The sequence below is a fragment of the Megascapheus bottae genome, chromosome 15 (genome assembly GCF_031878675.1).
Source record: "Megascapheus bottae isolate mThoBot1 chromosome 15, mThoBot2.hap1, whole genome shotgun sequence".
Taxonomy (NCBI): Eukaryota; Metazoa; Chordata; class Mammalia; order Rodentia; family Geomyidae; genus Megascapheus; species Megascapheus bottae.
The window spans coordinates 15,363,989-15,389,423 of NC_143523.1; the positions used below are offsets into that span (position 1 = coordinate 15,363,989).

At 39.3% G+C, this 25,435-nt stretch overlaps 1 protein-coding gene across 6 annotated transcripts; it reads right to left on the reverse strand.

Annotated features, from left to right (window-relative positions):
• Positions 1-2: 2 nt before the first annotated feature.
• On the reverse strand, positions 3-24,354 carry Pdcd4 (programmed cell death 4). 6 transcript variants are annotated; one of them, XR_016537796.1, is made up of 14 exons: positions 24,224-24,319; positions 22,421-22,488; positions 18,692-18,796; positions 16,701-17,003; positions 14,743-14,837; positions 12,665-12,778; positions 11,279-11,500; positions 8,894-8,991; positions 7,543-7,657; positions 3,760-3,867; positions 2,760-2,870; positions 1,636-1,775; positions 593-703; positions 3-136 (listed from the first exon to the last, which is right to left on the reverse strand). XR_016537796.1 is itself a non-coding variant. In XM_090345898.1 (13 exons), exons 3-13 carry the CDS (start codon positions 18,732-18,734, stop codon positions 643-645), a joined length of 1,410 nt encoding a protein of 469 aa, XP_090202024.1. In that variant the 5' UTR covers positions 18,735-18,796; positions 22,421-22,488; positions 24,293-24,354; the 3' UTR covers positions 3-642. The 6 variants fall into 6 exon arrangements, 5 of the variants coding, with proteins under 5 accessions (XP_090202024.1, XP_090202022.1, XP_090202023.1 ...); XM_090345898.1 differs by having other exon boundaries at positions 3-703; positions 24,293-24,354; XM_090345896.1 differs by having other exon boundaries at positions 3-703.
• Positions 24,355-25,435: the final 1,081 nt, after the last annotated feature.

The window sequence follows — 25,435 nt, forward strand, 5'->3', positions numbered from 1 at the left end:
ACACTGCTTCACATGTTTTATTTTGTGTTGTACATTCTTGTAGAACCAGGTTCATTTTTCCAGTTTTGTAGAAAAATAGATGTTCCAGCCACCATTTACTTAACTGTCCAGTCTTTAAGACCAAACAATATGTTCCCTGGAAAGATGAATAAGTCTCATGACTAAATCATTTTTAAAAAATTCTTTAAGACAAAGAAAGATTTTTTAACTCCCAAAGCACAGTATTTCATCAGCAGCAGCCAACACGGGGTTCTAGCAGCTTAACTTTACCCCCTAAATAAAGCTTTATATAAACCAGTGATTTTACTACAAAAAACACTGTCCTTGAAAGAAAGGAGTGGCAGTCAAGACATCAATGCAAAACTTGGAATGATTAGGTCATAAACATGGCACTTAGAAAAGATAGCTTATTAGAATATTCCACTTAAGAAGTGGTTACTTTTTTGTCCCTCCTTTATCCCCTCAAAAACAAAGAAAAAAAGAAAACACTTCTTTTAAAAATTCCCCTTAAATGAAGTTTATAAAATTTCACAAATGCTTTGTACCCAAAACAAGTGCTTAAAAAAAAACAAACTGTGCTAACAACTCTTACAATTCAGATATATATTTTTATAACATCTAAGACCGCAAGAGTTCGTATATTCAGTAGCTCTCTGGTTTAAGACGACCCCCATCTCCTTCACTTACAAAACGCTTTCTGCCCCTGAAATGAAAAGAACAGAAACATTTTTTTAAAAATGGGAATTATAACTTCTTGGCAATGAAAAAAATTTAACTTAGAATTTTTCTGGTTATACATTAAGATTTAAAGGACTTAATTACTGTTTTAAAAAATTACTTTAACAGAGAACAACAAATCAAGTCAGGTACCAGTGGCTCATGCAATCAGAAGGATCTCTGAGACTGAGGATTGCAGTCAAAGTCAGGTTGGGCAACAAAGTCCAGGAAGTATGTCCAGTTAACCACGAAAAAGTAAGAAGTAGAGCTGTGGCTCAAGTGGTAGAGCACAAAGAGATAGTAGGTAGGTAGGTCCTGAATTCAAGCCCCAGACTGGCACCAGTGTAGATCAACAACCCTCCCCTTTTTTAAATGTAAGAGCTTAATTACTAAATTCTGTTAATTAGCTAAGTTTTTTTGGGGGGGTGGGGGAGGGTGGGAAGTCTTGGGGTTTAAATTCTGGGCCTGGGCACTGTCCCTGAGCTCTTTAGCTCAAGGCCTAGTGCTCTACCACTTGAGCCACTTCCAGTTTTTGGTGGCTAACTGGAAAGAAAAGTTTTACAGACCTATGTGCCCAGGCTAGCTTTGAACTCAGCCACCTGAGTAGCTAGGATTACAAAAGTGAGCCACCAGCACCCAGCTTAGCTAAGTTTTAAAACAGAAAACTTAAGACATTCAGGATATATTTATTCTTACCACAGTAGTATTTGGAAGCTAAACACTGAGCTAAATATAAAACAATATGATTAAGAATTACACACAAAAGCATAGAAGCTATGGAAATATCTACGATTAACAGATTTTTTAAAATTTGTTAGCTATAGAAAAGCCATAATCTGAAAAGTTAGAATGACAGAAATCTTTCCAACTATATCATCCAGTATTGTATATTGAGAAAGTCATATTTAAATAAAGTACCTTGAGGGACAAAGATCTCTGAGTTGTTTGGAAATTATTCCAGCTTGAAAACATTCTTCTACAAATCTCTCTAGCACAGAGTATGAATGTGGAACATCCAGATTTATGTCTGGAATTTCATTGTAAATTCTCTCATAACCCTAAAACAAAATTATATAGAAAATTGTTAGTCCATGAAAGTATATACAATGAAATAATTCAACTAACTATATGGTCTTGATTTCAGCCTTGAAAAGTAAAAGAAAGTACATTTGTTTCAGAATATTTTCTGTAAAACTATTCTCAAAACAGCTGTCCACAGGCTTAAGATGGCAAATTCTTATCTGCTTCTCTGGCTACATTTACTATTTTTTTTTTTGCCAGTCGTGGGCTTGAGCTTAGGGCCTGAGCCCTGTCCTTGGACTTTCTCAATGCTAGAGCTCTCTCACTTGAGCCTCAGCACCACTTCCAGCTTTTTGTTATGCATGTGGTACCAAGGAATCGAACCCAGGTCTTCGTGCATGCTAGGCAAGCACTCTACCACTAGGCCAAACTCCCAGCCCCTACATTTACTATTTTTAAGAAATGTAAGATAACTTCAGCAGAATTTCAACAACACACACAATTTTAAGTAGGGGGGGGAAAGTATAGTTTGGTAAAAGTTTTGTGCTAGATATAAAATAAACACAATCATAGAACATACATATTTTAATTAAACAGGCAAAAGCCCCATTGACATGATTATTACTTTTTTTTTTTTTTACTTTCTAAGAAATGAATGCAAGGTTTTTTCTTGTTTGTTTTGGTTTTTGTTGGTCATGGGACTTGAACTCTGGGCCTGGGCACTGTCCCTGAACTCTTCTTCAGCTGAAGGCTAGCACTCTACTCCTTCAGCCACAGCACCACTTCCAATTTTCTGGTGGTTAACTGGAGATAAGAGTCTCACAGGCTTTAGTGCCTGGGATTACCTTTGAACCCCGATTCTCAGATCTCGGCTCCTGAGTAGCTAGGATTAAAGCTTATGAGTGTGCAAGTTTTAAATAACACATATTGGCATAATATTACTATACATAGCTGAAAAAGAACTTTCGTTAGCAATTCAAAATCTTAATTATATATCTAAGGTGAAATAATGTAATACTTACCCTTTTCATTTGGTCTACAGTAATGGTAGAAGACTTCCAAAGAGATTTTAATAAATCCAAAATCATTTTGAACGCACTTTCTCCCGTTGCCTCTAAAACCATTACAACAGCCTAAAATTTCAGTAAAATAGTGAATTAATCTTTGGCTATTAATTCAGATAAGAGCTTTCTTAAAATGTATTATATCCCAGGGCCAGGAGTTTGATCTAGTGGTAGACTGCTTGCCTAGCATACACGAAGACCCATATTTGATTCCTCGGTACCACATACATAGAAAAAAGCCAGAAGTGTTGCTGTGGCTCAAGTGGTAGAGCTCTAGCGTTGAGAAAGTCCAAGGACAGTGCTCAGGCCCTGAGCTCAAGCTCCAGGATTGGCAAAGAAAGAAAGAACGAAAGAAAGAGAGAGAGAGAGAGAGAGAGAGAGAGAGAGAGAGAGAGAGAGAGAGAGAGAGAGAGAGGAGAGAGAGAGAAAGAGAAAGAAAGAGAGAGAAAGAGAGAGAGAAAAGAGAGAAAGAGAGAGAGAAAGAGAGAAAGTGAGAAAGAAAGAAAGAAAGAAAGAAAGAAAGAAAGAAAGAAAGAAAGGAAGGAAGGAAGGAAGGAAGGAAGGAAGGAAGGAAGGAAGGAAGAAAGAAAGAAAGAGGAAGGAAAAATGTATTATATCCCTTTCTTCTAATATGTAATGATTAAATGATAATAAAAATTTTAGAAACCGGGCTGTGAGTTTGGCCTAGTGGTAGAGGTGCTTGCCTAGCATGCACAAAGACCTAGGTTCGGTTCCTCAGTACCATATACATAGAAAAAGCCAGAAGTGGTGCTATGGCTCAAGTGGTAGAGCTCTAGCCTTGACAAAGTCCAAGGAACAGTGCTCAGGCTCTGAGTTCAAACCCCCAAAGAATAAATAGGAATCACTTCATTAACCAAAGAGAAAAATGAACGTATGTTACTTGGAAAGATGAAAGTAGGATTTAAAATTTTTCTTTAGCATGGCAAAGTGATCTTACTTCATAAACAAGCTCATGGTGAAAATGAGGTACTTCCAGTTCCTTAAGGCAATGTTCAGCTTCAGAAATGTCTCCAGAGAGTAAATACTCTTTCAGCAGCATATCGATCTATCAGATTGAAAAAGCAAGTTCAAGTTACAAACAGCTTAAGAACATACAGACATGGTACTATTCTAAAAGAAGTTTACATAATTAAAAATATCTTACAATTTTTAAATGCTTCATGGTTATGAAGCAAATACTGTGGTTTAGTGTGTTTGAGTAATCACTGATACATGCAAGTTGCTTTACAATGTATGTACTTGTAAGTTTCCAATTGAAGATAAGGGATTTTAAACACTAGAGGGTGCACTAACTCAGTCTCTATGAATTTTTAAGTGACACAAAATCTATCAGAATGATTGTAATGCAATTGGAGCCAAAAGAATGAAAAATGATAATAGGGTATTACTAAAAAGGGAAAAGATTTATTTATTTTTTTGTGAGTCATTGGGCTTGAACTCCACCTGGGCACTGTTCCTGAGCTCCACAGCTCAAGGCTACCACCCTACCCTTGAGCCAAACCCACTTCCCATTTTCTAGAGGTTAATTGGAGATAAGAGTCTCAGGTCCTTTTGTGCCTGGGCTGGCTTTGAACTTTGAATCTCAGATGTCAGCCTCCGGAGTGAGTAGCTAGGATTACAGGCATGAGCCACCCGCGTGGCAAGGAAAAAGATTTCTGTATGATTTCTCTTTTCTCTACTATTGAGTTGAGCTCATTATCAAAACATGTTCATCAGTAATTCAGTAACTACCAGTAATTCAGACACAAATATTGACTCTTCAAAGTAGAGATTAGTAGGAAGGTTTTTAGCACAACAGATTCAACTTGGAATGTTTCTTCCCTAAAACCTGCATATAAAATCACTTTTGCATCTAATGAACCTTCAATGTCTCTATTTCCAACTTTAACAATGTATTTTCATGAAAGATAAAAATTGAACACTAAAATACATCCTGATTAATAGTTCCTAATATGTTTGAATATTAAATATATAAGATTTATACTACTTTTAACATTTGTTATCTAACTTTAAAATGCAAAATATTTCCCAGCAGATTCTATATTTTTGAGAATTAGTGACACAAACAAGATTCTTAAGAATCATCTTTTCTAACCATTCCATGTAAACAGCTATCCAGACAACATTAACCTCAAACATACAATGGTATGTTTGCCTTTTCCATCTTTTTATCACTGTCAATACTAGCCTAGACATTAACCCAGTTCAGGAGTATTAGCATCTTAATAATAATGTCTCTTATTTTTCTTTTTTATGCTGATACCGGAGCTTAAAGGTCTGGATACTGAACCTTAGAGGTTTTCCACTAAAGGCTGGCCTCTACCATTTTGAGTCAGCTCCACTTCAGTTGTTTTTTTGTTGTTTTTGGTTGGTTGGTTGGTTGGTTTTTTGTGGGTCATGGGGTTTGAACTCAACCTGGGTGTTTTCCCTGAGCTCTTCAGCTCAAGGCTCCCACTCACCCTTGAGCCAAGCCAACTTGCTGTTTTCTATAGTTTATTTGGAAATAGAGTCTCAGATCCTTTTGGGCTCAGGTTGGCTTTCCGTCAGTTTTTTTGTTCATAAGAGTGTCACATTGGACACCAGTGGCTCACATTTATAATCCTAGCTACTCGGGAGGCAAAGATATGAGGATCACAGGCCAAAGCCAGCCTTGGCAGAATAGTCACTGAGATGCTATCTTCAATAACCTCCTTAAAAAAGGCAGAAGTGGCACTGTGGCTCACATGGTAGAGCGCAAGCCTTGAGCACAAAGAGGCTCAGGGACAGTACCCAGGCCGAGTTCACGCCCCAGGACAATAAAAAACAAAAACAAAAAACAAACAAGCAAACAAAAACAATAGTTCCACCAACTTTCCTGCCTGGACTGACTTGGCTCTTCCCTCAGATCTCAGTCTCCTGAGAGGCTAAGATAACAGGAATGAGCCACTAGCACCCAGTTTGTCTTTTAACCCAGAAATATGGGATATCTTTCTATTTAAGTCATTTATTTTTCACCATTTTATGGCTTTCAGTGTACAATATTTGTACTTCTTTTACTTTCATGTCTTATGTGTTTTTATTGGTTTTAGCAATAGTAGAACTTGAACGCGGGGCCTCTTGAGCCAGGTCTTAGTCTTTTTGCTTTGGTTATTTTTTTGAGATAGGGTCTCAAATTTATGTCCAGACTGATATGGATAACAAATTAGTAGTTATATCTTCTATATAACAGATGATTCCTTGTAGCTGAAATGACAGGTACATACCAACATGCACAGATTTTGTTGGATGAAATGGGGGGAGTGAACTTTTAGGACTAGCCTTGAAGCACAATCTGTCTAGTGTGCTCTTACTGATAAGTGTACAGATGTGAACCACTACACCCAGCTAGTATTTTGCCTTTGATACTATTGTAAATTTTATTGCATGTCATTCATTGCTAACCATTTAGATTTTGCACTAAATTTTATATGTTGTTCTTACTTCCTGAAACCTTGCTAAATTATTACCTTGCTAATAAATGGTTTGGAGTTAGGGACTAATTCTGTTAATTTATTTGATTTGCTGCCTGCAGAGCATGTCATCTAGCATAGAGCTAGTTTTTACCCTTCTAGATTGTTCTTCATTTCCAATCTGGATGCCCTTTATTTCTTTTTTTTTGCCTAACAGCCCTGACATCTTGACTATTTTTTTTTGTCAGTTGTGGGACTTGAACACTAGGTCTGGGCATTGTCCCTGAGCTCTTCAGCTCAAGGCTATCGCTGTACCCCTTGAGCCACAGAGCCACTTCTACATTTTCTGGCAGTTAACTGGAGATGAGTCTCATGAGTCTCATGGACTTTTTGTGCCCAGGCTGGCTTTGAACCGTGATTCTTAGATATCAGCCTTCTGAGTAGCTAGGATTACAGGTGTGAGCCACCAGTGCCTGCACTGATTATTTTTATACCTCAACTTTCACAATAATTCTCAAAACTTGTCTTACACGGTTATTATAACTATGACATTATAAACACATATAAATGCAAAAGAGGCCAACCTTTTGAACTCCTAATGCTAGCAAATGTTTTATATATGAAAAATTATAATCACATGAAAACACTATACTATAAACCATAAATCTTTTAATTTATTAAAGGTTTTATTTCTTAAAAATCAATCTTGGGGACCAAAGATTTGACTAGTGGTAGAGTGCCTGCCTAGCATGCACGAAGACTCAGTTTTTATTGGTGCTAGTATCCAATTGCTTTTTTTTTAATGGAAGTATACAGGTAGTGATGTTCCCAACAAAAATCTATCATTTTGATCTACTTTAGTACTCACAATTGATCACTTATAATTCATGATCACCCAGTTTCCAATAACACATACAAAAACTTGAATAGCAAGTATCTACTAGAACAACATCAAACATCAAAACAGTTTCACTTCAACTGAATAATTTTAAATACTAATATAAGATAAAGATTTCAGGCACTCCTCTGAAGTTCAGATTACCTTTTTACAATTATTCATGAAAGCCCTTGTCCACAACTTAACAGTTTCATTTTAAAATCACAGGAAAAAACATTAACAATATACATTTATATAAAATGTAGTAAAAAGGGATAAGCAAACATAAGAGAGATTATTCAATTTCTACTTTTAATTCTAGTACTGAATTGAATTTTTAACCACAAAACACCATTTAGTATATTTTTCCCTCTTACAAGAATATTTTAATTAAACCATAATAGTCAATAGGTACCTCTTTAACAAGGTGAGTGACAGACTGCTGCCCGCCTCCAGAGCCCCACACACTGTCTTTACGCTTTCCACCTTTAGACATACTCAGGAGCACAGTAGCCTTATCCAGAGCAGCTCTACCAAAACATGAAGAGGGGATAAAATGAAGTAATTCTGATACATGGACATGCCCGAGGCTGACCAAATTATGGATAAAGCTAACAAAATCCCTCATGTACCAAAAATTTCATAATATATTAAAAATTATGAAATTCAAAATTACTTTAAAAACTACTTTTCAAAATAAAAGTAGATAGCAAGAAATACACATTCCACATTAGCATCCTCATGTTCTTTACCTTTCATTTTTCATTTAAAAACATTAAAAGATATTATAAAATAACTTACCTACATTGAGAGGGAAGTGAGTGTGTGTATGTGCATGGGCATGTGTGTGTGTGTGTGTGAGAGAGAGAGAGAGAGAGAGAGAGAGAGAGAGAGAGAGAGAGAGAGAGAGAGAGAGAGAGAGGAGAGCGCGAGTGAGAGAGAGAAAGAGAGCGAGCGCGAGAGCATGTACTAGTCCTGGGGCTTGAAGTAGGTAGGGCCTGAGAACTGTCCATGGGCTTTTTTGACCAAGGGTAATTCTCTACTACTTGAGATACAGCTCTACTTCCAGTGTTTTGGTGCCTGGGCTGGCTCTGAACTACAATTCTCAGATCTCTGCCTTCTGAATAGCTAGGATTACAGGCCTCCATCACTGGTGCCCAACTGAAAAGGAATATTTTACATGTAATTTTTACCTACAACCATGCCTTCCCATCTAAGGAAACCATACCAACTACCTGAAGTAGCCCTAGAAAATTAAGTTAATATCTAAACCTGGGAAAACCCTAAGACATGGTAAATTCCAAACCTAAGTCTCTAGTGAGTTAAAATCATGTAGCTAAATATTATACTTAACTTCCAAATGATTGTAACAAATAACAAAAGTGAAAAACCTATTTTCCAAGAAAGGTTTCCCTGTAAATACCAGATAAAATTGTAAATATGTTTCCTTTAGTAATACTATCTCTCATTACATTAAATAACTGTAGAATGTTAGAACATAAAAGCACCTTATGAACATTTATAAGGAAGCTGAGGCCCAGAGAAGAGTAACTAATAGGTCATTTAAAACACAGAAATTATACATTTTATTACTGTCCTTTTCCTGTTATTTCATGTCAAAAATCTTTTCATTATAATAGTAGAGAATTCACACTAGTGACAAATACATCGCCACAATGTCAGATTAATGTTAATTTCATTTAAATAAGATTCTATGAATTTTCCTCAAATTTTGGAATTCTAAGCACCAAAATTAATTTACTTACCTAGCCTGTACACAATCTACAGTTCCTTTGTAACTGTCAATATAGGTATTACATAAAATTCCATCTCCAACAGCTCTAGCAATGAATTGGCCCACCAACTATAATAGGAAAAAAAAACAAGGTCTATTAAAAAAAAAAAAAAGGTCAAAAGCCTTTACAGAACAGTGTCTGTCTCTGTCTGTCTCTGCCTCCCCCCTCCCCGCCTCTCTCTCGGTCCTAGGGTTTGAACTCAGGGCCTAGAAGCTGTCCCTGATCCTCTCTGTGCTCAATACTAGCACTCTAACATGAGCTACAGTGCTGTTTCTGCCTATTTTGCCTAGTTTATTGGAGGTAAGAGTCTCCTGGACTTTCATGCCCTAGCTGGTTTCACCATAATCCTCAGATCTCAGCCTTCTAAGTAGCTAGGCTTACAGACTTGAGCAACCAGCACCCCAGCTAGAACACAATTTCTAAATACATAAATGATGAATTTTAACTACACAGTTGATACCTAGACATACTTGTTTATTCAAAAACACTTATTTAGCAACTAGTAGATATGCTTGGCATATACTCCCTCCTGAAACATCAAGCTAAATGCCATCAGAGTAGAGGCCACATCTGTTTTACCTACTATTGAAACTCCAATTCCTTGCTAGTCGATATATAATCAAAAGTACTTTGCTAACTATGACTTAAAAGTCAAGAAAAATCTCTTTTCTAAAAACAAAGTCTAGTTTTTCTCAAAAGAAAAACTGATTGAAGTAATCTCTTTTTAATCATTTTATTATCTTAAAGTAGTTGTACAAAAGAGGCACTATACCGATAACAAAGTAGTTTATGAAAATACATCTTATCACAGCACCTTCTTCAACACTGAACATTCTCATCTCCCTCTGACCCATCCCTTCCCTTACTTTGTTCTTAATTTGTGGTATAGACACACTTTTTTTTTTTGCTGATCCTGAGCTTCAACTCAGGGCCTGGGTTCTGTTTCTGAGACTCTATGCTCAAGGCTAGCGCTGGAGCAACAGTGCTTACTTCTAGCTCTTTTTGGACATAAGAGTCTTAGGAACTTTCCTACCCTCAGATCGCAGCCTCCTGAGTAGCTAGGATTATAGGCATGAGCCAGCAGGGCCCAGCTTACAATCAATTCTTGACTCCTCCTTCATTCCTCTACAAGGTCAGTTGGCCCCACCTCCTCTTTTGGAAATATTCATTTCCTGGTGTTTATTTTGTTGGGCTCTGACCTAAAATATTATACTATCTGAAGTCTATTATGCTTCAGTTAATTCATTTATAACCACTTATATACTGCTCAACTTGTTTTCTTCCAGATTTATAGGTACATTCTATCTACCACAAATGAAGCAAACCATGCAACCTTTGTTTCTTTGCATCTGGTTTACTTCATTTAATATAATTTTTTCTCCAAGATGAATTTAAATATTTGAAAGTATGCTCATAGCACTATTTTATAAACTGAAAACTCTAGTGTAAAACAATAAAAATGTGGCTAAACAAGTAGGTATACTACATGATTAAAAAGATATTACTTATTATAGGATGAGAAAAACTAAGTTTACAAAACAGCATGTATGAGCTGGGCACCTGTAATCCTAGCTACTCAGGAGACTGAGATCTGAGGATCAAGGTTCAAAGCCAGAGTGGGCACAAAAGGACCTGAGACCTTTATCTCCAATTAATTTCTAAAAAACTTGAGAAGTGGGGCTTGTATCAAGGGACAACTCCCAAGCCCAGAGATAGGATGGTAGCCTTGGGCTGAAGAGCTCAGGGAGAGTGCCCAGGCCAGGGTTCAAGCCCCACAACTGACAAAAAAAAAAAAAAAAAGATAGGCTAGCACTTTCATGCTTTCAAAGTTATGAAAGTAAAAACAATGAATGAATGTTATAATAAAAATAAATTTGAGTATAATTATGACCACTATACATACAGTATACAGAAAAAATTATATAACTTAAAACTTATAAAGAACACAGTAAAAATGTAAAAAAAACGAATTACAAAGACTTTTAAAACAAAATAGTAACAAAATACATTTTTTAATGTTAAGATTGTTTGGTAATAAATGTGGGACATTTCCCTTCCATCTATTAGAATGTGCTAAGAGCATGTGCTATTTCTTTTTCTCTCTTTTTTTTTTCCTTTTTTTGGCCAGTCCGGGACTTGAGCTCAGGACTCGAGCACTGTCCTTGGACTTTCTCAAGGCTAAAGCTCTACCACTTGAGCTTCAGCACCACTTCTGGCTTTTTTTTTTATGTATGTAGTACCGAGGAATCGACCCCGGTCTTCATGCATACTAGGCCAAACTCCCAGCTCGCATGTGCTATTTCTTCACTTAAAAGTGTAGGAAAAAAAGCAATGAACAAAGGAAATGACACAAACCTGTGGTGCTCTAGGAGTATCCAATGCTAATTCAGGTAGGTCCTTCAACAATTTATCAAATGACTTTTCCACATCATTTGTGCTCATGACTGTCCCACAAAGGTCAGAAAGAAGCTTAGATGTCATTTCTCTATGGCTAGCCTTCCCCTCCAATGCTAAGGACACTGCCAGCACTGGTACTCCACTCTTCATTTCACCAAGATTTAAATCTTTTAGCATTTCCTATTCAAAAGAATAAATTTTTTTAATTTTATTTTTAAATTATTTTATTAAATTTCATTTGTAAAGTATGTCATTATAGCCCAATAAAATTTTATTTGTAGAAACTCAAGCTTTTATCTATATGTCCTTTGGTCACCACTCCCTTGTTAGAAATATCAAGAAAGCAGTCATATTCAACGGTGCTGGAATAACAGTGATCCACTCATCAAGCTTTACTTGTATAACCATCACTAAATTCAATAACGTGAATTATACTGAAAAGTTTATTAAACTACATATTACTTACTGCTCAGTGTGGTATCAACTAATCCTCTACTTTACAATCTATTAATTTTTTTTCTTTCTTTGGCCAGTCCTGAGGCTTGAACTTAGGGCCTTGGCAATGTCCCCTAGTTTTTTTGCTCAACACTAGCATTCTAGAACTTGAGCCATAGCACCAGTTCTAGCATTTTCTGTTTATGTGGTACTTAGGAACCAAACCAAGGCTTCATGCATGCTAGACAAGCACTCTGCCACAAAGCCACATTCTCATCCCTATTAATATCATTTCTAGAAATATGGGTGAAAAAGAACACTGAAATACAGCTCAGTGGAAGAAGACAAACTTAGAAAGCATGAGGCTGAGTTCAAACTCCAGTACCACCACACCAAAAAAAAAGTCATTATTTTCATAGCTGGTGTACTACTACTTGAGCCATGCCTTTCACTCCAGATCTTTTTGCTGAATAATTAAAATTAGACTTTCACAGGTTTTTCTGCATTGGCTGACTTTGCCAGGATCCTTCCAATCTCAGCCTCCTGATTAGCTACAATTACAGGCATGAGCCACTAGCTAAACTAAAGCATCTCAACAGAACTCCAGAAGAGGCTTCAGAGGGCCCAAAAATGCCCTGACATTGATAAAGTATTTTATAAATTATTAAAATAGATATTACAAATTTATACAACACAAACATTATTAAAATAGAAATGGTAGTCAAATCCCAAATACTTATATAAGAACAAGTGATTCAATAAGATTTTATTTCTTGTCTTAGTGAGAAATGTTTGAAGATTAAAGTATTGAAAATTATTCCATGATCCAAGATCGCTCTAGATAAGTTTCATTTATATTATAGTTAATCTCCTTTACTGAATAGATTATCCTTTAGGCTTCAAACCTACCGCAACTTCATTAGTATCTCCATGCTCAAAGTATTCTTGTATAATTGGTGTTAAAGTTTTTTCAAACGCTGTTTCATCCAAGGGCAAAACTACAGTTTCATAAACACAGTTCTCCTATAAAAGAGGGAGGAAAAAGTTATAATCTTAATAAAAGTATATTTAAAAAGATGTGCTAGTATGCAAATGCATGAGGCCTGGGTTCAATACCTAGTGCTGAAAGAAAAAAATGAGACGTACTGCTCCACTGAAATTCATCAAAGAAGATAAATGTCTATTCATCAAACCATCATTTTCTCTGTTAAAAAATTCTCAAAATATTTATTCACCAACTTCTGAATGTTTCAGTCTACATACACCTGACAGCATAATATTCAGCCGGTTCCATAGCCGGTTTTAAATGTGTGCCTGTGACTGTGTATGGCAGTTCTGGGTTTGAATTCAAGAGTTTGGGTGCTATCCTTGAACTTCTTTTCTTTTGCTCAAGGCAAGAACTTTGCCACTTGAGCCACAGTTCTACCTCCAGCGTTTTGGTAATTTATTGGAGATAACATTGTCAAGGACTTTTCTCCCCCCAACTGGCTTCAATCTGTGATCCTCAGATCTCAGGCTCCCAAACAATTAGGATTACAAGCATGGCCACTGGCACCTGGCTCTTAAATATATTTTTTTCGTATCCTGTTAGAAAAAGCCAGAAGTAGGCCAGTGCCAGTGTTGCAAGCCTGTAATCTTAGCTACTTGCTACTGAGGAGGCTGAGATGTCAGGATCATGATTCAAAGCCAGCCCAAACACAAAAGTCCCTGAGACTCTGATCTCCAATTAACCACCAGAAAATCACAAGTGGTGTTGTGGATTAAAGTGGTAGAACATTAGCCTCGAGCTTGAAGACCTCAGGCACAGAACCCTGGCCCCAGAGTTCAAGACTTATGATGGGGGGAAAATAAAAAGCCAGAAGGGACACTGTGGCTCAAATGATAAAGGTGCTAGCTTTGAGCAAAAAAGCTCAGGGACAGCATTCAGGCTTGACTCCAAATCCCAGGACCAGCAAAATAAATAAAAAGGTAAGGCCCTGCATATGGCTAATACATAATTAAACAACCTAATATATGTTCTCATTATTTTCCTGTATAAAATTAAATGCATCATTTTTCAAAGACAGTTAATTACAAAAAACATGTCATGATATCTTGTATTTGCTTCAAAATATTCCAGAGAAGGAGGAAGACTGGATGGGAAAGCAAAACAAGTAATAAAATCGACTACATTCTCAGCTTTATCCCTAGGGAAAGAAATGCACATTCCTAAATCAAAATTTATCCTAGTTACTGTTACTAAACAGTAATGTTAAAAAGAAACCTAATATCTGAAACTCCTTCTTGATATTCAAAAGAAATTGGATCTCCTTTTAGTGATCATTACTATAAAAACTTTATTAACTCAATGGTAAACTTAATAATCCTAAGTGGATCTATAAAGTCCTTCTGACTCTAGAAACCAAATGGAAACCATAGATACATTACTACATTTAAATGGGCTCCCTAATCTAAATTTCAGTGATATAAAAATATTGACTATAAAACTCTGTGTAGGGGCCGGGAGTTTGGCCTAGTGGTTAAAGTGCTTGCCTAGCATGCATGAAGACCCGGGTTCGATTCCTCCATACCACATACATAGAAAAAAGCCAGAAGTGGTGCCGAGGCTCAAGTGGTAGAGCTCTAGCCTTGAGAAAGTCCAAGGACAGTGCTCAGGCCCTGAGCTCAAGCCCAGGACTGGCAAAAAAAAAAAAAAAAAAAAAAAAAACTCTGTGTATGTATACACATGCTTGTGTATGTATGATTTGATAACTGTAAATAAGTGTGAGATGCCACAAATTTAGGAATAAACTACAAACATGAAGTCAAAAAAATTACAAACATTTTAAATTGAGAGAGAGAATGAGAGCACAAGCACCAGGTATCTTAATATATTCCTGTAATCCTTGCACAAGGGAGGTTGAGGCAGGAAGACTATAGTAGTTTCAGGCCAGCTTGGGCTACACAGAGAGACCTTGTCTCAAAAAATGAAAGTGAACAATTGATACCTGATCATCGTCATAGTTGGGGTCTTTCACATCCACCTCCTCCACATCATAAACCTGCCCAGGTGTACCCCAGACGCCTTTGCCTCCTGCACCACCTGAAATAGTTTAGAATTCAGAAAGGAAAGAACAAAAATTTCATCATTCAAAAATTTTAATTGAAATATGAAATAATTTGAAATGTAAAAATGCTATCTAGCAGCTAAAACACTGTATTGTAAGTACTACTTTTTTTTCCTGCTGAGAATTATACTTAAAACGTTTTTTTGTTTTGTTTTGTTTTTTGGCCAGTCCTGGGGCTTGAACTCAGGATCTGGGCACTGTCCTTGGACACTTTTTGCTAAAGGCTAGCACGCTACCAATTGAACCATAGTGCCACTTCCATCTTTTTCTGTGTATGTGGTACCAAGGAATCAAACCCAGGGCTTTGTGCATGCGAGGCGAGCACTTTACCACTATGTATGCTCCAGACCCTAAAACACCTTTTTATTTAGGTGACTTCAATAATGAAAAGCCTATACATACTTTATAATCTATTCCCAAATAGTATGTACACATTAAAACTAAAAAGGCAGATATTTTAAAATAAAAGTAAAAACAAAAAAAATCTGAAAACTAACCATATTGAGTGAGGACCTTGTGCAAAATGACTACATTGAACTTTAAATTTTGACATTCTTAGGGCCAAAATAAGGGATAAAAGGAAACAGGAAGGAAAGAAAGAAACATGTGGGACCAGGAGCATAGCCTAGCATGCATGAAGCCCTCAGTTCAATTTCTCAGTACCACATACATAAAAAATGCCAGAAATGGTCCTGTGGCACAAGTGGTAGAGCACTAGACTTGAGCAAAAAGTGTCCAAGGACAGTGCCCCAGGAATAAGAAAGAAAAAGAAAATGGAAGTTCAAGACTGAAAATGGCTGTTCTCATCTACTGCCTTTAAAACTTTTGAGCTGAGAAGATGTAAGAGGTCCTGTCTTCTAACAACTCCTAAACCTTAAACAGTTCTGGATGGGTAAGATGGGAAAGTCTACCTAAACCCAAAAACACACTGATTATTTTTGAGACAAGGCCTTACCCCCTACTCACTCTTAGACCTCAAACCTCCTAGTTTTCACTTCCTGCCACAGGTAAGGTGGTAGTTTCTTCTACTAAGAAGGAGTTTCACAGACTACTTTTCTGCCTAAGCTGACCTGGAATCAAATTGCAATCTTCCTGATCTTAGTCTTCTAGTCATCTTTTTCACTTTGATTAATGCTAGCTTTATTAATGGAAGATGCTGGAATCAAATTTCCATGTTTCACTATTCTTCATTCTTTCCAAGTTTTTTTCATCATACAGAAATTACTTAAAATCAGGATCTTAACCAAAACTCCCACTACTCAGAAGTCAGTCAAACCTCCAAATTGTATCAAAATCCTACTACAGACACAAGTTATAGACCCATGTTAGTCCCTGCCCCATGCTAGAGATACAAACATGAAAAAGGCAAATCCACTCCAGTACACAAAAATACAAGAACTCCAAGTCACATCTACACAAATATTAAAATTCTATCCAGATTTTATCAAATGTGTATGTATTATTCTTCACAGAGGACATACTAAATCCACTAGATAACAGGTATGATAAATTTCTGACTAATTTCAAGCAAAGTGGATGCACAATTTATACCTGTGAAAAACATCAGTGTATACCATATTCTGCTGGAAATAGGAGATTAATCTGCCCCCAGGAAAGTTAGTCTACTGTAGACACAAGAGAAAACTATCAACCTAAAGAAAATTGTCTCATCATTACTTTGTAAATACATATATATTATATACACTATATATATGTATATTTATATACACCATAAAAGGTAACATTGTATTTCTCTCATTTCTAGAACAAGAAATTCACAGTACAAAAACTAGACACTCCGTTCATTACGTGTTTCTCTATACACAGTATATACAAACCTTTCTTTGGTAATCCCCTTCCTTTCCCAGATCTGGATCGCCTATCTAGCAACCTTCCCTTCGGACTGGTCGGCACTGGTACTCCACTCCTAACTGCTTCACTTCCATTATCACTGACTGAATCGCCTCTGCCAGAGTCCCGGGATGAGTTTTTCCGTAGTCGTCTTTTTGCCTTGGCATTAATTCTAGCTTCATTAATGGAGGAGGCAGAAATCCAATTTCCATTTATTTCATTCTTTATTTCCTCAGTCCCAGCATTTTCTTCATCACCAGAAAAGAGGGAATCACTTAAATTATCAGTATCTTAAAGAGGAAAAGAAAAAAGAAGGAAGAAGTATTTTAAGCACCTACTGTTATTCCAAGTATGGTCTTAAGTTTGATTAGGGTGAATATACATAATTATCATTTTTAGGTTAGTAACATAATTTCACAATCTAATAAATAACAAGAGGATTACTTTTCCAATTATCAAAGAAAGTGAAATAAAATTTAATGTACAAGTTTTCCTTTAAAAAAAATTACCTCACATGTTAAATAAAAAACCTATGTTAATAGAAGAAAATGTTAGTAATCCAAAGAATCTGGGAGACATCTGGCATAATTATATATATTATATATGATTGTTTATCACATTTCAAAACAAGTCCTTCTTGATAAGACCATTTTCTCCAACTCCTAACTCATCTCCCAAATTTTCTATTCTCTGAAAAGTTTCTAACCTACCTAAGGTTATCCTCTGAAAGACAGCAAAGTATTTGGAGTTCCCGTGGTTCCTGGTTAGAATGTCATTCTCACTTGCTCTTTTAGTTGTGAAAGTCCTTTAGGACATATCTCAAATTTTATTTGCTAACAACTCTAGCCACAATAACATTAATGCTCATCTCATGGCAACCAATTTATCATTTCTTCTAGAAGCAGTCTTGTTTTTCCAAGAAGGTAATAGTCTCAAATAATGACTAGAATGATCTTTGTCATCACCAGCATGTAGAATAGATGAGGGTTACCTCATTCTGTAAAGTCAAAGGCCTGTGGATATCACACAGAGACACAGCTTTGCTGTGAAAATGTTGGGGCTTTCTTTTGTTTTGTTTTGTTTTTATTACTTTGTGCCTCTACTAGGGCTTGAACTCTGGGGCACTTGCTCTCAATCATGCTTCCACTCACAGCTGGTGTTCTAATCTTACTTGAGCATTTCTCCAGCCTAGCATTTTTCTGACTAAGGAGCTTCGACTTGGGTTGTCCATTTGAACTGTGATCCTGAGATCTCAGCCTCCTGAGTAACCAGGGCAACTAGTGGCCTAACTGTGAACTTAAGCTACAAAGGCTCTTGAATTAGTTACCAATGCAGTAGACTTTTGTCTAGTGAAACTCAAGTAAGAACTGAATCACTCAAATGGTTTGAAATATGCCTATCTATATAATTACCAATGTATCATGTCTGCAAATAGGCTTCAACATGTTAGAAAATACTTTGAAACTTAACATTGTTGAAATTAATCTATTAAGAATAGGTGCTAAAACCTTTACAATTCTTTTTTTTTTTCTCAGATCTGGGGCTTGAACTCAGGGCTTGAGCACTGTTCTTGGGCTTTCTCAAGGCTACAGCTCTACCACTTGAGAGACACAGCTCCACTTCCAGCTTTTTTCTATGTGTTTTATATGTATGTGGTACTGAGGAATCAAACCCTGGAATAGTGCTATGGCTCAAATGGTAGAGCTCTGGCCTTGAGAAAGCCCAAAGACAGTACTCAGGCCCTGAGTTCAAGCCCTAGATCTGGGGGGGGGGAGGGCGAGGAGGAATATGAAAAGACAGCAAGAAAAACAAGGAAATCTGAATTTACATGAAAACAAAATTCACAAATCTTATCTTAAATATAATATGGACTTTATTATGCTATATATACAATATACAATACAAACTGTATTTGAATACAGTTTTGCTATTATCTTTTCTTACAATACTAACTTACAATGTTTAAGGTGATACTTACCTGTAGGGGTTACATTCAGTATCTGCTCATTTTCTACATCCATTGTTCCTTAATTTCACTTGCACTGATTAAACAAATTACCAAATGGAAGTCTTCCTTTAGAATCTATTTTGTAAAAATAAAAATGAAAGTTTCAATGTCTTCTAAACTGATAAAAAATTAAGGCAAATTCAATTTCTTTAAGCTTTCTTTAAAAAAAATACAAGTCTGTTTTAAAGCTTTCAATTTTTTTCTTTTTAGTACCAAGCTTCGAACTCAGAGCATTATGCTTGTTAAGCAGGTGCTCTACCACTTGAGCCACATTCCCATCCTACTTTTCGTTCAGATTAGGTCCCATGCCTTTTCCAGGACCTGACCTGTACCACAATCTATCTACTTCCACCTCCTAAGTGGCTCAGACAACTGGTACAAGTCACTGCCCCAAGCCAAGACACAGGAAAAAAAAAATGGTGCTAGTACTGGGGCTTAAACTCAGGGCCTCATGACCTTACTTTGTTTTTTGCTAAAGGCTGGCAATTTACTATTTGAGCTATGCTTCCTCTTCTTAAGCTTTCAATTTTTTTTTTGTGGGTCATGGGGCTTTAACTCAGCCTGGGCGCTGTCCTTGAGCTCTTCAGCTCAAGGCTACCACCCTACTTTGAGCCTTGGTGATATCCCTGAGCTCTTCAGCTCAAGCCTACCTGCTCCCACCCTTGAGCCAAGCCCCACTTTTCATTTCCTAGAGGTTAATTGAAGATAAGAGTCTCAGATCCTTTTGTTCCCAGGCTGGATTTGAACCTTAATCTTCAGATCTCAGCCTCCACCACTGCAACCAGCCTAAGCTTTCAATTTTTGATGACAAATTAACATTTGGTTCCAATTTTTTGTCTATACCATTTACTTATTATTTTTAAATAGTTATACAAAGGGATTTCAATTCAACCTGTTCTAAATTTCTTGAGAAGTTCATCTAAGACCAAAATGTGTCTACATACTCCTAACTTGGAATTAAACAGACTTTCTATATATTTGTTTTTTTAAAAATTCATGTGTATGAGTGTATATATACATATATACATATACACATATATCCCAATTTTTTAAAAAACACTGTCTTAAAATTAATCTGATAAACTTAGCGATATAACTATTGGACCATTCTTTACCAGTGACTTAGGAGTAAATGTAAACCTTTTTGGTAAGCCAAAAAATGACATGAGCCAGGTGCTGTTGGCTCATGCTTATAACCCTAGCTACTCAGAAGGCTGAGATCTGAAGATTGCAGTTCAAAGCCAGCCTAGGCACAAAAGTTCATGAGACTCTTATCTCCAATTAAAGACTAGAAAACTATAAGTAGTGCTGCAGCTCAAGGGGTAGAACAGTAGCCCTGAGCTGAAGACATCAGGGACAGTGCCCAGGCCCAGAGTTCAAACCCTATGACTGACAAAAATAAATAAATTATGACATGATTGTATGCTTTTTCACACTACAGCCTTATCTGAAAGTAGATGAATCTGCCACTTTATCATCTAGGAGTCTATATGATTGTTGTTAAATGACTTTGAGACTGAAACTTTTTAAATCAGTTTTCTTTCATAATTAACAATATTAGGTGTTTTTTGCTGGTTTTTTCCAGTCTTTGGGACTGAACTCAGGGCCTGAGCACTGTCCTTGGGCTTTCCTCAAGGCGAGAGCTCTACCACTTGAGCCACAGAACCAGTTCCAGCTTTTCTATGTATGTGGTACCGAGCACTCTACCACTAGGCCAAACTCCCAGCCCATTATTAGTTTTATAATATGAAAAAAATGTTATTGCTATTTGTGAGGGGTCTTAGCTGGTCCTTTACTACCTCCCACCTGGCGTTTTTGTAGGTTATTTAGAAATGGAGTCTTAAAAACTTTTCTGGGAAGTGGCGCTGTGGGCTCAAGTAGTAGAACACTAGCCTTGAGCTAAAGAGCTCAAGGACAGAGCTCAGGCCCAGAATTCAAGCACCAGGACTGACAAAAAAGAAACAAACAACAAAAAAACCCTTTTCTGTCCAGAATGGCTTCAAACCACAATCTTCCAGATCTCAGCCTCCTGAGGGGAAAAAAAATAAAATAAATAACATTATTTAAAAAGAAATGTTTAAGGGCCAGGATTGTAACCTAGTGGTAGAGTGTTTGCCTAGCTTGCACGAAGGCCCAGGTTTGATTCCTTGGTATCACAGAAAAAGCTTGAGCCCTGTAGCTCAAGTGGTAAAGCACTAGCCTTGAGCAAAAAGTGTCCAAGGACAGTGCCCAAGTGAGTCAAGCCCCAGGACTGGCAAAAAAAAAAAAAAAGAAAGAAACATTTAAACTATTGGAAAGGAGTAAGGTATGAGTAAGGAGCCATATTGCTGCTTATCACAGTCTTTAGAAAGTAGAGACAAGATTATTAATTCAAGACTACCTTGTGCTACATAGTGAGTTCAAGGCTATCTTGATACTTCCACTCAAAAGAAAAGTGGGGAGTATCCTAGGAATAGCTTTGTGGTATATACAGTACTTGCCTAAGAGACCTTGGGCTCAATCCCCAGTTCCACAAAATAAATACATAAATACAAAAGCATCTTAGTACTATAGGCCTCAGTTTCAAAACTGCTTAAAATTATTACTATTGGGATGAAATAACTTACTTCTTTAATCAATTATCTGAGTGATACAGACCCAAGGTTACTACTGAAGTACATTTTAAAATATATCATTATAGCTGAGCACTGGTGGCTCACGCCTGTAATTTCTAGCTACTCAGGAGGCTAAAATCTGAGGTTTGAGGTTCAAAGACAACCCAGGCAGATAAAGAGCCTATGAGACTCGTATCTCCAATTAACCTTAAAAAGCCGAAAATGGAGCTGTGGCTTAAGTGGTAGAGTGGAAGCCTATAGTAAAAAAGCTCAGAGACAGCACCCCAACTCCAAGCCTCAGTTCTGGCACATGCACATACCCACGCACACAAGCATGCACACACACATGCACACACACACACACACACACACACACACACACACACACATCACTAGACAGCATAGTTTCCTTTAGGAACTAAAAAACAGATTATTGTCTAATTCTATTCAAAATAAACTGACAGCCAGGCACCAGATACTTAACATCTATGATCCTAGCTACTTAGGAGGCCAAGCCCTGGAGAATTTTATGGTTTGAAGACAGCCAAGGCATCAAATGGCCAAATAACCAACAAAATGCCAAACTGGAGGTACAGCTCATGTGGCAGAGCACCAGTCATGACTCAGAGAACTGAGTGAGACTGGGGACAAAGTTCAAGTCTCAGCCTCCAAAAGTAAACAGGCATCATTTTCCAGTGTCATAATTTTAAATTGCATTTAGGAAAAATGAATCTTAAAAATATGTATATTAATTCACAGAGATAAACGAACAAAAACAGTACACAAACATTTAACAGTCACCATAGCTGAAAATGCCACATTCATTTTCTGTGCAAGAATTACTTATGTTCAAGGCTTTTCTGCCAGCGCTGGGTTAGAACCCCAAGAGACTCAGTGTCTTGAGTAATAAGGATTACAGGCTTGAGCCACCAATACGTGGCTATGTTTGAGATTTTTAACCAGATTTACATTTAAAATATTTTCCATTTTTGATGTAATATAATTGAGAATATTTTCTGCAGAACCTAATAAAGACAGGCAGTTATTTCTACTGATGATTATAAGGCCCTTACAATTCAAAATAAATTTTACATGCATCATGTACCTCACAAGACAATCTTGAGGTAGGTGTTCCACTCTGGACCAGCAACAAATTCAGAAAAGGTGGATATTCTGTCCAAGGAGAAACAGACACATAATGGAAGAATCAGAATTAAAAACTAGACCTCACATATTCAACACAGGAGAAATGTATTTAAAAACAGACTTCTGTTACATTAAAGTTTTAAAAACTGCTTCCCAAAGACATTCAGTTGGTCAACGAAAACTATGTGGCAATAATGATCACTGATAACTTACTAAATTTAATTACATAATCATAACAAAAAAGCATCCTGTGTCTTTAAAGAATCAGAATCTCACCAAGAACTCAGTCACACTTGAGAGCAATCGCCTTCGAAAGGTTAAAAATATTCCCACATTTTCATTTTCTTCCAAGTAGCAGGCCTTTCCCGGACTTAACAATCCTTAACTCCCCACTTAAAAATGGAAAACAATCAAATATATAACCCCATTTCCTTCTTACTAATCTAGAGGAATTACTTTTAAATGAGAACACAAATGTCTATACTCAAGTCAGAAACATCTAAGCCTGAACTAAAATGTTCTTCGGTATATTTTCTGGTTACCTCATAAACTACTCGTGACATTTTTGGATGTGTAGACCATATATTAACTAGAAAAATTACCTGAATTCATTCTGGGTTACAATCTTACTCATTAGCCACTTTAAATCAGCTAGAGGCACTCAAACACAGTAATACAAAAGCCTATGGAGAGATCCTCAAGTCGTATCGTTTCTTCCGATTCTAACAGTTTCCTTCACCACGAAAAGCCCAACCAAACTGTAATTCCAAGATGCCCACTGAGATAGGAAGGCAGTCAGCACACTAGAATACAGGTGGGTTAGGAGCATAATACCAGTAATTATAGTCACTTGTTTAAAAAGGAGGGGAGAGGGGGAAATGGTGGTTTCTCAAACATCTTAAGCTAACAAGAATGTCCAAATTCTACAAAGAAACTGCGAAAACCCCAAGTTAAAAAAACAACCACCAGCAGCCAGTTCCCTCCTCACCGCACGTGGCTGCGCCGAGGACACGACAGCTGGTGGCCACAGGGCGCGGGACGGACGGGCGACACACAACTCACAGAACAGTAACAATAACAACCCCACCAGCTCCGAGTTCGTTGGTTCCCGGTGGGCTCACGCGTGTCCCGGGGGAGCCCTGCCTTTGTTTCCTCGGTACTTAAGAAGGGGATTCTCGCTGGAGGAGGGGCACGGGAAGGCGAGGGACGAGGCGGGGAGGGCGGGCAGCGGGGACCCCCGGACGCCCGGCCGCGGGGCGGGGGCGGCGAGGGCGGGTGGGGTACGTGGGAGTGGACGGGATGTGGGGAGGCGTCCTGGGCACCCCCCCCCAACCCAGCACTCCCGGGGGAGGGGGGAGCCCAGGGGCGGGGAGGGCGCGCACCTTCTTCACCGGGTCTCCGCCTCCCCACGAAGCACCGCGCCCACCCCGATCCCTGACGCGGGGCACCCACGGCCGCGGGTGCCCGCGCGCCCGGGAGGAGTGGAGGAGGGGGCGGGCCCTCGAGGAGGGGAGCCGGCCCGCCTCCCTGCAGCCCCGGGCGTTGGGGGACCAGCGCGACGAGGTCCCCAGCCGCCGGCGGAGGACGAGAGGAGAAGCACGGCGGCGCTCCCTCCCCGGCCCCGGCCCCGGCCCGCCTCGCCCCGCCGCGGTCTCCACGCCCCCTCCCCTTCCCAACGTGCGGAGGCCACGGAGCAGAGTCGGGGACGCGGAGGAGCAGACACGAGTGTCCCCGCGTGCGAGACGCGCCCTCCGGTACTGACCCCTCGGGCCACCGTTGCCGCCGCCGCCGCCGCTCCCCGGCCCCGGGTCCGCCGGCCCCGACCCCGCACCTCAGCCTCGGCCGTCGCCCCGCAGCGCCTCTGGCCCCTCTCGCTCTGTTTGTTTTTGTTTTGTTCTACCCAGTAACACGGGGGCGACAGGGCGGCGTTTATTGGCCGAGGCGAGGAGGTCGGCTGGCCAATCGTAGCGGCGGAGCTGCGGCGGCGCTGCGGCCGCGGAGGGGCAGGGAGGGAAGTGAAACGTGGAGGGGCGGGGCCGGGCGGGGCGCGCGTGCGCAGAGGCTCGCGCTGGCCTGGAAGCCCCTCGGGGAGTCAGGCTGGGGGGGGGGTGTTGGGAGGAGCTGTGGGACGTGGACGTGTGCAGGAAGGCTGGGGGGGCGGGGGAGGCGGGGAGAGGGGCCGCGGGTAGGGCCGGGGCTAGGGCGGCCTTCACCCCGCCCCAGCCTTCCCTTCGCGTGGCCTTGGGCAGGTGCGGCTGAAGCCCAGGCTTGGTGACAAGTCAGGACCACAGTCCCGACCTCTGATTCTCCTCTGGCCAGCGGATGCTCACCTGGGCTTCGTCCGTGTGCAGACCCGCGACGAGTCCACCCGGTGAAATGCCCACGAGGAGACCCCCCACACCATAAAGTCCCTTTGCTAGCCAGCTCAGGGGCGGGGGTTCAAATGCACACGCTCCTGACTCTAGGGACACGGCTCTAGTGTTTGCACTGAGGCAGCCTCCGGCGGCTGTCTTGTGTAACTTTTCCTCCTGGCTGCATTGTTTGACTCATCTTTGCTTCGCTCTTCCTAGGTCTCTGCCCCGCAAGGTAATGACCAGATCCTTATGCAGCCTGTGTTCTCTCAAGAGATCTCAGCTGATGGGCAATACCTAAACAGTCCCTCGGGAACGAAATGGGGTCTCCCCCCCTGGCTCATTACTTGGGGAGAGGGAGGGAGGAAGGGGGGGAGAGAGAGAGAGAGAGAGAGAGAGAGAGAGAGAGAGAGAGAGAGAGAGAGAGAGGGAGGGAGGGAGGGAGGGAGGGAGGGAGGGAGGGAGGGGGGGAGATCATTAACTTTCAAACACCTCCCTGGAGTCACAGCTGACATTCAGAACCCCATAGTGTGACTTAAAAGTTTGGGATCTGCATTTCCAGACCTAAACGCACTCCTTTTTAACTGGAACCCATTCAAACCGTTCACTGCACCACAAGCCCT